Below are 13,449 nucleotides of genomic sequence, written 5' to 3'. Positions count from 1 at the left end.
ATGTTGAGAAAGTAATTTGAATAAAAATACCACAAGAACGAGCTAAATAAGTTTATCTAACCATAATCAATTGAATAGAGAAAAAATATATTTTGATAAATATGATTGGTAGATATAGATATATTTTATATATTCTTAAATTTGTTGATGAAAAATTCTTAATTATTTTTACTTGAATTAATTATTTTATTGAATTTGGTCTATTTAAAAAAAATTACGGAATTTAGTTAATAAGAGGAATTTGTGTAAAAATTTAAAGATTGTGGTTATATGTAATAATAATGAAAATTAAAATTAAAATTGGGGTTATATGTATTAATAAATTCCCTTTTCGGAATTTTATTCCGGAATTATTTTCTAAATTTTCATGACTAAACACCATAATTTTCAACTTCAATTTTTTTTTTCAGAAAAAGGGAAAGATATCCATGGCCAAACGGGCCCTTATAATCTCTACAACATTTGATCCTAACTTGATCATGATTTTAATTGGTCCAAAAGTGCCTTCAACTGTCACATTAATCACAACTTTTGCATCCTTATTATACACCTACAACAACTCATGGAATTTAGAAATCAATCAAATCACTAACACAATATATACAAGGTCATAGATATTAGATAGTACAATAATTTTGTGTCCTGAAATGTCTTTTTTTTTTAATTATTAGTATACTAAAGATTAAAATGAGCAACAATCGCACTATTATCTGTGCTCTTGTAGTCAATGAATTGGATTGAGAACTATGAAGTTTTCAGGTTCAAATTTTAAATTTTAACTTTCAGTAGACAAAGTTATCTGATACTTGTGGTGCATGTGGGATGTAGAAGATACATAATAAAATCGATTGAGGTACGCATAAACTGGTCTGAACATCAAAAAAATCAATCACATTATCATTTCCTCCAACTTTTTGATCCAACACTAGTAGTAAATTGACTATTAATTCACTTGGTGAACTCAAAGAATTTGGAAGTAGAAATATAAGAAATTGAGCACTACTTATTTTTCACATATTTGATTCACTTGTACCAGTATAATTTACCATGTTAACCCTCCCCCCCTCAGATGTTTTACCTACTTTATATCAATAAAAATTCATCTCACTCAATATTTACACCAACTCAGTGAATACGTGACAAATGTATTCATAGATTTTACTTATCATTAAAACTACAATTAATTTTCTTACTTTGCTATGATGGGGAGCTAGACTTTTGGTTAAGAGTGTTCATATTTTTCTTTGAGCAAAGAACTGTTTAAAAAATAAAAAAAATAAAGCACTGTTGCACCTATCAAGGTTCGAACCCGAGTTATTGATGCAGAAATGCACACTCTTGACCACTGTACTACGCTTCTCTAGCTTGTCAAAAGTGTGCAACAACATGTATATGACCATAAATATCGATATTTAACCTATATACTCAAAAAATATTTTCGACAAAGGGTGTTCATCTGATCATCCTTCGTTGGTTGTGGCTCCGTCACTGGCTATGACCATTCGATTATGTAAAGTTCACTAGTATGATTAATCCAAATTCACATCGCATTAAATGCATTAAAGTAAAAACACTTGCCACCCAAACTTTTGCCATTCGAATAATGGCTCCAAATCAAGATTTCTTGGTTAAGCGTGAAAGGATCTTATGCATTTTACCTCAACCCAATCAATATATATTCTCGATTACTTTAATTTATGACTTAGCCATAATAAACTTTTTAACTAGCAAATGAAGAAACGAAAAAGTTGATTGTACCTACCTCATGAGTACTCTTTGAAGAACGAACATGAAAATAATTCGGTGAGAAAAATAAATCCTCCAACGACGACGTTCATCTTCAGCCTCAACTCCAGCTCCATTAATTTTCTAAAGACATGGCTTTGATTTATATCTTTTTATGCTCTTTTTTTTCCCTATGTTGCTTTAATAATTTTCCACGTGGCACGTTCTTATTCCTCTGATGACTCAACGAATGAAATGATGAGTTTTGTACACTACCACTACTACTTGCTCTCTCACACATTGGAATCGTCAAAATTTAGACGTTGTAAGTTCTGAATTGATTACACATCGGAGATATCTGACACCAAGTGTTTTCACAACTTTATCATCCAGTCAATTATGTTCCATTTTATTTTTCAACCCGAGATCTCTGATTAAGGGTGGAGTAGTCCCATCACTACAATACAACTCATGTTGGTTATTTGGGAATGTTTAAATAACGTGGTTGCGTGAGTAGTAATTAATGTATGTTTTCCCACTTTATATTTTTTTTTTAAAGAAAATACCCAATTACCTCCCCGACCCCCCTGAAGTATATCCCAAAAGGTTATGACACACCTCAACTTAAAAGGGGTTCTATTACCCACTTGAATTAATTAAAAATGTAATTTTGACACCCTTAGTACTTATGTGACACATACGTGGCACACACGTGTGCCTACGTGGACGCTTCAGTGTATTGTGTTACGCATGTGTCACGTAGGCACTAAGGGTGTCAAAATTACACTTTTAAAAAGTTCAGGGATAATAGGACCCCTTTTAAGTTGAGGTGTGTCACAACCTTTTTGGTATAGTTCAGGGGGTAATTGAGTATTATGTTTTTTTTTTTTTTTTTTGAGTTAATAGTATTTTCAATCCTTATAATATTTGATTAAAACACATTAAAGTTTCAATTAGACGAATTATACATATTTGATCCTTTTTTTGTGATTATTCATTAAAATTATTAACCATTTCACTACTAAATTGTTCACGTGATATGTAAAACTTATGTTATTATGTCATATTGGATAGTAATATAATTCGAGAAATATCTAATATGCCATATTTTCGAGACTCAAAGCACAAATTTCAATTAATCACAAATACTAAAGAAAAATTATTAATAATTTACGGAGTAAACATATTACTATACCAGGGACTGATCTAGGTGTTAATTTGTGATGCTCTAGTACCCGTTAAACCTAACACAAGTTAAGTATAATTATATAATTAGAAATATATAAAAACTCATATATGATGAAGAAAAATACCCATTAAACTAAGAAGATAGATGAGTGGTTTAGATATCAATATATATATGCTCGAACCTTCTGACCACTCACAATCCCTAAATCTTGGATCCGCCACTGTACCGAACCTTGATTATTCTATAAGATGCCGTATTCAATTTAGCAAGAATATATGTACCAAGTTTAAAGCAATAAATAATAAAACATCTTAGTTTGAATTAAGACAAATGGAGTATGTTGAACTATCAATAATCGAGTCGGATTTGGTGTATCATAAGAGATTTGTCATAGTTTTAAATAGTAAATCCTAGGACAAAATCAAAGCTTGGTCTAAGCTTATAGAAACGTCGGTATAATCATCGAATCTCTAAACACTTTTATCGAATAAAGCCAGTGATTAGAGGGATTGATATGTAGTTCAACGCCCTCGACCTAACCTCAGTCTTTAAACAAATAGAATATTGTGGTTGCTTTGTAGTTCTGCACTAGATAAAGACAAAATGCCCAATTACCTCCTGAACTATACCCAAAAAGGTTATGACACACCTCAACTTAAAGAGGGTCCTATTACCCCCTTAAACTAATTAAAAGTGTAATTTTGACACCCTTAGTGCCTACGTGGCACAACACACTGAAGTGTCCACATAAGCACATGTGTGTGCCACGTATGTGTCACGTAGGCACTAAGGGTTTCAAAATTAAAATTTTAATTAGTTCAAGAGGTAATAGGACCCCTTTTAAGTTGAGATGTGTCATAACCTTTTTGGATATAGTTTAGGAGGTAATTGAGTATTTTCTCCTAAATAAATGAAGAACTACACGCTAATCTAGATTCCAAAAATGTTGTTGGTCAATTAATATAAGAAGACGTTGGCCATGGAAATCGAAATCCATTAAGAGATCACTTGTTGAATAAACAAGATAAAACATAAGAAAATCACAACACATTATAAGCAACTGCTCGTCTAGCTCAGTTGGTAGAGCACAAGGCTTTTAACCTTGTGGTTGTTGGTTCGAGCCCCACGGTGGGTGCTTTTACTATATTCTTTGGTTTAAATTTTTTTTTTAGTGATAGAGTTTAAAGTAATGGAGGATTTTGTTTATTAATTTGTTCAAGATAGCGATAACAATAACGATATAGTTTCATTTAGTGATAAAGTCAAAGTAATGGAGGAAATTTGTTCATGATAATGATTACAATATAGTTTTACTTAATGATAAAGTTCAAAGTAATGGAGGAATTTGTTTGTCAATTTATTACAATGACGCTATAATTTCATTTAGTGATAAAGTTCAAAGCAAAGGAGGAAATTGTTTGTTAATTTGTTCATGCTAATGATAACAATATCGTTTCATTTAGTGATAAAGTTCAAAGTAATGGAGGAATTTAGTTGTTAATTTGTTCATGAGAACGCTAACCATATAGTTTAGAGTCATTGAGTGTGCACTTGTGTGGCTGATGTTTGCATCAAGATAAGTTGCATATTATATCCTTTGCAATATGATCCTTTCGTGGGCGTTTTACCATTTCTTTTTTTTTTTGGTTAAAATTTTATTTAGTGATAAAGTTCAAAATAATGGAGGAATTTGTTTGTTAATTTGTTCATGATAATGAATAACGATAATAATATAATTTAGAGTGATGAAGCGAACATCTGTTGGGCTGATATTTGCATCAAGATAAGTTGCATACTACACCCCTTGCAAGACGATCCTTCGGACTTCTTGCATGAATACAATAGAATTGTATACTAGGCTGTCTTTGTTTTTATGTTCTACTTGTAACAATTCTTTGTGTTAGGTCCAGTTCGCTTCAGTTGGACCCTGGACGTGAAGGAGGTGCTAGAGTATTCTTACGTATCATGAATTCAGGTTATTTGAAGATTTAAAATTAAAATATGTATTAAATATTTCGAGTTTAAGCTTCGAAAATGAATAATATGGGAAGCGTTTTCTCTCTAAAGAGTATTTATTATGGAATAATAATTACCAGACATCAAATAATACACTAATAAAAATAAAAAGGTTCGACACATTTTTTCTTTTAGTCTGAATTCTAAACAATAAATTTTATGAACTTTACAATAATTATTCGTAAAAATGACTGATTTGGTGCAACATGTGTTATCCATAAGAGAGGTCAGCGATTGATTTTCCCTATGAACGTCTTCTCAGTCGAGTTTTTTATACTGAGCTTGCCTAGTTCGTTTTATATTTGTTGTATGAGTTTACAAACTGTTGCACATGAACGATTGCATCCGATACACACCCGAAGGGTAAATTAATATAGGGCAAACAACATAAATCTCGGCAGTTTGGAGCTTAGTTACAGAAAATCTCGATATTTTGCACAATTAATGAAAATTTTAATTTTGGGTCTGTTGAGATACATAATTAACTCCCGATACGTCTTACGAAGATATATTTTTTCTCTGTAAAGATACATGATTAGCTCTCGATATATTTTTTTCAATTTTAGATCTGTCGAAATACATAATACTTCTAACGAAGATATGTTTTTTCATTTGTAAAAGATACAGAATTAGCTCTTGATATATTTTTTTTCGATTTTGGCTCTGTCAAGATATATAATTAGCTCATGAAACACCTAACGGAGATACATAATTAGTTGAATTTTTTATAGTTACTTTATTTTGGTGAGAATTTGTGTAAATATAATAAATTAAGGGTATGTTTATGTTATTTTTTCATTAAAATATACATGTTGTTTAGAAAGTAAATGAAAAAATATTTAAACATGAAAAATTATATAGCACGTATATATTTTTAAATCTTTTTATAATAAGCTTTGGGTCCCCTTCTTCTTCTTCCCGGAAAATGGCTTCAATCCTAAAGCAAACTTCCAAGCTCGCCGGAAAATTATTGAATCCAAAATTACTATCAACATCCACGCGCTCAATCTCACCACGCGCCTCCTTTAATGGCGGTTCCGTCCGATTTGCATCGACGTCAGAATTCAGTTACGTAGAGAAGAAAAATGCTCCTCGGCGATTACCGGCGGCGTGCAGTTACCTTCTTCGGGCCGATGAACGGAGTCATTCTACTGGAAATGAAGCTATTCCTAAAGTTACACTGAGTATACTCTATAGCTCTAGCTCAATTTTACTTGATAATTTTTGTTTAACACTTTTGGTTTATTGAGAGTTTAGTTTGGTAAAATTTTGGAGCTAAATTGGGTTAGGTTATTGCATTTGATTAAAACTAAAGCTTAAACATCATGTACTCACTCCGTTCATCTTTACTTGTTCCTATTGACACATTGATTAAGAAACAGTAAATCAGACGGGTAATTTTATCATATTGCCTTTGAATATAAAAAAAAAATTTAATGTTTAAAAAATGCATTAGATAATGAATCATATTTAGCGGCTCTGCAAAGTGGTGGAGAAGTATATTTTAAAAAATGATTTAAATCGATCTAATTTAGCTCCAAATTGTATTTCATCACTTTTTGGCTTATTATTATGAGAGTTTAATTTGGTAATTTTGGAGCTAAGTTGGTCTAGGTTACTGCATTTTCGTAAAACTAAAAGTTAGATATTTGGAAACTGCATGGATATACGTTGCAATAAGTTGTTCGGACTCTCCAAAAATGTTGCTGTACCCGTGTCGGATCCTTCATAAATGCACTGCTTTTGAAGGATTCGACATGCACCCGATGATATTTTTGAAGAGTCCGAGCAACATAATTGTGTAACTCCACAAGTGTGATTTGGGAAGCGTAGGAGGTTCACAAACCTTATCCTTACCTTTATGGGGTAGAGAGACTGGTTTCGATAGACCCTACTCGGTAAAAGTGGTGAAGAAGTATATATTAAACAAATACATTAATCAGTCTGATTTAAGTCCAAAATATCTAGTACTACTTCCTCAATTTAAAATGGTAACAACAACATAACTAGTGTATTTCCACAAGTGGGGTCTGTGGAGAGTAGCATGTACAAGATCTTACCCCTATCCTTGTGGGGGTAGGGAGATTGTTTTTGATAGACCCTGGACTCGTTAAAATGGCGAAGAAGTATATTTTAAATAAATGCATTAATCGGTCTGATTTAGATCCAAAATGTCTAGCATTATTTCCTCAATTTTGGTTTATTATTATGAGAGTTTAATTTGGTAAATTTTTGGAGCTAAGTTGGACTAGGTTACTGCGTTTTCTTAAAACTATAAGTTAGATATTAGGAAATTGCATGGTAAGTATTACAAGTTGCAACTATCCTCTGGAAGAAAAAAATTATGCACCTGATGTCTTATGTTCAAATCCCGACAAGGCAAAAAACACTGGGTAATTCTTGCTATCTGTCCTAGCCTTGGTGGACCGAGTTACCTAATATTTTTTGCTGGTGGGAGGTGGCAAATATCCTGTAAATTTAGTTGAGGTCCGCGAAAGCTGCCTGTACACCACGATTATCAAAAGTAAAAAGAGTTGGAGCTAAATCAGACTGATAATGCCTTTGTTTAAAATGAATAAGTTAAATATTTGGATAACTATAAGTTGCAATTATTGTCAGATAATTGCTTAAAATGTGAATCTCGAGAAGGTAATAGTGTGAGGGGCCAAATATTTTGGGGATAGAGGGAGTATAGAAGTATGTTTAGAGCTAATTTATAAAAAGAGTTTAGTGACACCTTGAGTACTGGCATGAAGAGGTGAATCTATTTAAGCTACTTTTGCACTGTTGCGACAGAATTTGAATCACTGGCTTAATATTTTGAACCCGTCTCTGTTTAAAGTTGAACATCTAGGTTCTTTGTTTTAGTTTGGAAGATTAAAATCGTCTTAGTGGTACTAGAAGGTACACGTGGGAAGGCTCGTTTGACGTTAATCTGTTCTCACTAAAAAAAATTTAGTGTGCCGCTTGTACAATTGCTATTGAGTAGTCTGGATGTTTTGAGAACAGTGGCACTGGCAATACAGTACAGAAGATCAAACTTAATTGTATTTTATTGTTTTGTTTTTGGTGCAACCAGGTCTACTCAGGAGATACTATATCTATCCTACAAAACAGTACTCACCTAGCATTTGTTTGTAAGTAGTTCAGGGGAATAATTTTATATGATCTCTGGGGTTGCCTATTCAGAAGCATTGTCTGCTTCATTGGGCCTACTATTCTTTGTTTACTTTCCATAAGAACAGAAAGAGATGAGGGAAATAATAGGATATCACCGTACATATCTAGCCAATAGATACACAGACTTTTGACACATACACTGATTAATTAACATGCCTTCTTACTTCATTTAAGTATAATAAAATGGTCCATTAAACTGTCTTCTAACGATTGCAATCATTTATCAATTCTCAGTTTATTGAAAATGGATTATAGCTCGTGGTCTAAAAAATTCACATATTCCAAAATGGACATCATGAGAAATTTCACGTTCACTAATAGATACGAGCCAAATGACCAACTTAGCTTTTGATGACAACATATAGAGATTCAAGACTTGGTCAACTCAAGCATACAAGAACGAGTATGGAGGACCGGTTTTGAGCATGTCATTAAGCAAGGCCGTGTGGGGAAGATTGCTTGGAGCATTAAAGACTTGAGGACTCACGGTTTTGGACCACACTTAATGACTTACAGTTTTTGGAGCATTGAAGAGCCTTAAAACACTCCAAAACTGCCACTCTACTTAACGGTGTTTTGGTCATTTTGTGTCCTTTCCTTCCACTCCGTAGGAGCTCCTTTCATTAAGGGCATTTTGTCTTCATTTTGTAATAACTATACGTAGGATCTTTAGGGTTCATTTCATACTTAGTTGTTTATTGAGGCAAGACTTGAAACATTGTAACAAACTCTCTCTAGTGTGAGGAGTGCAACACTTTTAGTTGCCACAAAATCGAAATGAGGGCAACAAGTGTGGATATCACTTGTGTTGCAATGCTGACTTAATACGTTAGTGTTTAGAAGAGGTAAAGTTCCTATTGTGTCAACGTAGGCAGAGGCGGAGCCAGGATTTCAAGTAAGGGGGTTCAATATTAAAAAAAAAAACTTAGTCAAAGGGGGTTCAACACCTATTATAACCACATAAAAAATAATTTTAATTATGTATAAATAGTATATTTTTTCGTCGAAGGGGGTTCGGAGGGCTGGCTTCGCCCCTGCGTAGGAGTTTGGTGTTTGTCGTGTGTAGTGTTAAGTGTTCAAGAGTCCACCAAATTCTTGGGACCTTCACTTATCTATCTATCTATCCCTTTTGTTTATGTTGTAATCGTTTGTTTGTTGTTCTTGTACTCCAACTCGTGAGGTGTTTTTATTGTTACCACATTATTGTTATTGTTATCTTGTTCATCATCTTGTGTTGTACAATAGTTTTGGGTTGGCCGCATGATTTGGTGTTATAAACATCTTGTTCTCTTCTTGTTGTGTTCTTGGGAATCCGAGACTTGGTCTGCAAAAGGGCTCACGGTTTGAACCGATTTAGGTATTTCCAAGTTTGTATAGTATCCCTAACGCAATCTATGTCATTTCGTTGTGAATGTTTGGATCCTATAGTCATGGTTAGATCATTTTGACACAAATTTACGTTGAAACCCTTGACGGGGAAAACCACCGGCAGAGGAGGAGGAATTCACTATAATGTAGAGGAATACAATGAGGAGACGAAAGGCTCAATGACGTATATAAGCCGTCCAAAACAACCCAATAAATCGCACTTACATAATACATGCCTACAAATATTGGCCCGATCCCTACGGTATCACCATAAACCCCACAAAAGATCACAAACAAGGGTCGCACCACGAACTTTTTAGGGCCAGCCAGATCAACAGAGTTTGGGGAACAAATTACTCAAACATAGCCTGGTGATGATTGCCATAATAATAATAATAATAATAATAATAATAATAATAATAATAATAATAGGGTGAATAATGATTATCTAAACCCTTGAACCTATCAAAATGCAAGATTTTAGACCCTTTTGACCCCAGAAAATTGGAATGTATCGTAGCAAATTTAATCGAAGTTCAGGGAATATTTTCATTGATATGCAACTCATGCAAGGACATTAGTTGATCCAATATACTTAGGCCCAACTACTCTGCGATGGATTGACCCCCAAAATAAATGGTCTAAAAGTGAAGCCCAGTCAAGTTTATAATTTGTTGATTTGAATAAAATAAAAATTATATAGTAATATTACAAGAGAAAAAAAAACACTTTGGTGCATGAAAGTTTCTATTATGCATGGAGTTCGGAAATATTGGGTCTATTATATACAACCTTATTCTGTATTTTTGTAAGAGGTAGAATCGAAATTAGGGGTAAAATTCACAAATAACCACTTTTTGATCCATGTAATTAAAAAATCTTATGTGCATAGAAGAAAGTAGCAAACAAGAATCTCCGCTATGGGTGGCGGCAAGAGTTGTCGTGTAAAGCATAGCTAGATGCATAAGTACCGATAAGTTGTGATCACGAGTCAATCTAAAAGATTCGAAAGTACATTTTTGAATATATGTGCTTAGAAGAAAGTAATGTACAAAAATCACCGTCCTTCATAAAATAGTCTCTCTACGTTCGTAAAATAAAGATGAGATCATTATCCTATCATACTAGTAGTGGTAATAGTACTTTGATGATTTATTGTTTCTTTTTCTTCAATTGTTGTATTTTGTTAAAGTTATTGTTTACTTTTAAGAAAGTTTTGTCATGTTTTTAGAATTTTACTATGCCTTCTTCCTTGTTTTTTTGACCTATTTTGTTATGCTTTTTCCTGAGCCATGATCTATCGAAAATAATCTATACTTTCTACAAGGTAGGGGCCATGGGTCTATCGAAAACAGTCTATTACTTTCAAGGTAGGGTTAAAATCTGCGCACATACTATCTTCCCCAGACCCCACTTATGAAATTTACACTGGGTAAATGCTGTTGTTACTGTTCAACTAGTTGATGACAAGTTTATCAGACCATATGAGAAATCAACTGAGTATATCATAAACTATATTACCACTAATTGTTAAGCTAACACACACCTTGTTTTCATTCAGGTTTAAGTACACAAGTTACATAGGTGAAATAATAAAGCTGAAACCTTTGATAAATATGTCAATTCCGAAACAGAAGTTACATATATTACATCATCTTCCACGAAAAAACAAAAATAGAAAAGTTTAAAAATCATACACAAGCAAATAATTTAGGAGAGATCAAGCTCTCTGTATAAACGATGTCTTGCATATCTGTTCGCCTTGAAGGCCATACTCCGAATGGTCCTCGGGATGTTGCATATTCGATAAACTTAATAAATCCCTGATGCCTGCAGCGTAGCAGCACTTCTCCATCCCCGAACCTATATCTTGGTCTAACTGAATAAAGATTAGAATCTTGGATTGAAACTAATATCGTCCAAGATTCCTTAACACCATAGTCTCTCATTACCCACAACTTAAAACTGCCCTCCCCTCCTTTATAATACATAGAATAAAAACAAAGCATTCCTTCCAACGTTGAAACCCCAAGATCAAGAACGTCTGTGAGTTTCTTTCGGTCCAAATTAAGGCATATCTGATCCAGCAACGGTATCTCTCCGTACACCTCATTTGAGATATTAAATGAAACGACAATATAACATTGTGACAAACGGCGACCAACGCAGTGAAATGCTCCATGTATAAACGCGAAATAATCCATACCACAATCCCAAACACCCTGCACACGGCTAATGTCAGTTGGATATTCACAACTTCTCCAGGAACCGCCACTTTTAGGACTTCACTGGATCTTGCTCCGTGAGCAAACCTAGTCAGGTTAACCATAACGATCTTATAGTCATCACTAGTTGTGTCATATCCCATACCGCATATGCAATGTTTCAGCGGAACAAGTCTTGGCAAGGGAAGTTCTACTGATTCCCCTGTCGAGGGGTTCCACAGCAAAAGGATAACTTTATCGGTTCGAAGATCAAGAAATTTAAAAAGAACCAACCCATCACAAGAACTAAGTATCAAAGTACACCAAGGTGTGCAGTTCGGAGAATTGGAACAAGAAACAATAATGCTTGAGTTGCGATTAGCTCGGAATTGCGTAAACAGACAGAAACAACTCAGAATCTGAACGTCGACTAACCGGATTTCGAACCAACAACGAAGATAAGCCCGAACCTATTTCGCACCTCCTAGCTACTGTTTTGACCAATTTCCGGCTGACTTCGCCGGATTCGAACCAACAACGACGACAAGACAAGACGAAGCCCCCAACCCGAACGTCGACTAACCGGGTTTTCCAACCAACAACGACGATAAACCCGAACCTATTTCGCACCTCCTAGCTACTGTTTCGACCGATTTCCGGATGACTTCGCCGGATTCGAACCAACAAACCTCAACCAACCTTAATCTGAATCAACCCAGCCTCGGGATTTCACTACTTTTTTTTGTCAAACCAGTAACAGAATCACGAATGAGGAAAATCCCGTACCCATTTTTTGCATTATTTTCTGGCGAAGCTTTGCCCAAATCAGCTCAACATAGCCGATTTTGGCTTATTTTCGTCACTGGTTCAAAGAATTGGGGGAATAGTGGTTGTTATTGCGGTGGCTGTTTCCGTCGACGGGTGGTGCGGTGGTTGAAGACGATACGGATCGGATCATCTCAACAGCTGCATGGGGTTTGGCCGGTGCTGATGGCGGCGATGGCACTACTGGGGTTTGACGGGTAGCCTGTCGATAATCACACCCGGCGAGGCTCGTCGTCGGCGGAGGCGTGGAGGTCGAAGGAGAGAGAGGGAGATGAAAGAAGGAAGGGAGGCCGACGATGTGACAGCTGTGGCACTATCACCGGAGGTTATGGTGTTTTGTTAGTTTTGGAGAGATAAAGAGAGGGAGAGAAGGGAGAGAAAGTGAAAAGAGATGGGCTGCTGTTTTTTTGTTTTGGGTTCTGATCCTTTTTCTTCTTTTCTTTATGTGTATGTGTGTATATATTGTAGAGTGAATTGTGAGAGTGGGTGGGGTAGTGGGATACACGGGGTAAGGCGTAACATATGAGGTGGTGATTTGTCATTTTCTTATTGGAGAGGGTGGTTAGGGTGTTAAAAGAATAAAAATTTGTAGGAATTTTGTTGAGAGTTACTTTTTTTTGTATTTTTGTGGGATGTAATCACGTGGGTGAGGGTACATGATATGATAAGATAAAAATGAATAAAATTAAACTTTTGAGGGGGACAAAATTAGTGTCTACATCATGCCCCCTTTGAATGTAAACATGCAGTGTTTTCAGACAAAGAAGTAGACAACGAGACAGAATTTTGTCCCGACCATTATTCAATGGAAGAAACAGAAGAAAGAAGGACTACCGGGTCTTGAATTAGGACAGCCTACCCAACCAAGTTATGAGGGGATCAAGTGACAAGTATCTCCAAGGATTGGACGGAGATGGACTATACCGAGTTGGAGAGTCGAGT

General features: G+C 34.9%; 1 protein-coding gene and 1 non-coding gene across 3 annotated transcripts; both read left to right on the top strand.

Moving 5' to 3' along the window:
• Window positions 1–3,976: 3,976 nt before the first annotated feature.
• Window positions 3,977–4,049, top strand: TRNAK-CUU. Its single transcript has one exon. It is a non-coding gene; the product is annotated as a tRNA-Lys (tRNA).
• A 1,755-nt stretch (window positions 4,050–5,804) lies between these two features.
• On the top strand, window positions 5,805–8,912 carry LOC107851238. 2 transcript variants are annotated; one of them, XM_047402136.1, is made up of 2 exons: window positions 5,805–6,114; window positions 8,345–8,912. In XM_047402136.1, exons 1-2 carry the CDS (start codon window positions 5,856–5,858, stop codon window positions 8,350–8,352), a joined length of 267 nt encoding a protein of 88 aa, XP_047258092.1. In that variant the 5' UTR covers window positions 5,805–5,855; the 3' UTR covers window positions 8,353–8,912. The 2 variants fall into 2 exon arrangements, with proteins under 2 accessions (XP_047258092.1, XP_016551675.2); XM_016696189.2 differs by having other exon boundaries at window positions 5,806–6,114; window positions 8,476–8,912.
• The last annotated feature ends 4,537 nt before the right edge of the window (window positions 8,913–13,449 follow it).

This window comes from Capsicum annuum, chromosome 1 (assembly GCF_002878395.1).
Source record: "Capsicum annuum cultivar UCD-10X-F1 chromosome 1, UCD10Xv1.1, whole genome shotgun sequence".
Taxonomy (NCBI): Eukaryota; Viridiplantae; Streptophyta; class Magnoliopsida; order Solanales; family Solanaceae; genus Capsicum; species Capsicum annuum.
Note: the sequence above shows the minus strand (reverse complement) of the source record. Positions and strands in the feature narration are given on the sequence as shown.

Excerpts from the sequence above, each read along its gene's own strand:
- LOC107851238 (XM_016696189.2), top strand. The coding sequence starts at position 5,856 with ATGGCTTCAATCCTAAAGCAAACTTCCAAGCTCGCCGGAAAATTATTG. Across the intron at positions 6,115-8,475 it reads TATTCCTAAAGTTACACTGA|AGATTCAAGACTTGGTCAAC; the intron begins GTATACTCTATA and ends GACAACATATAG.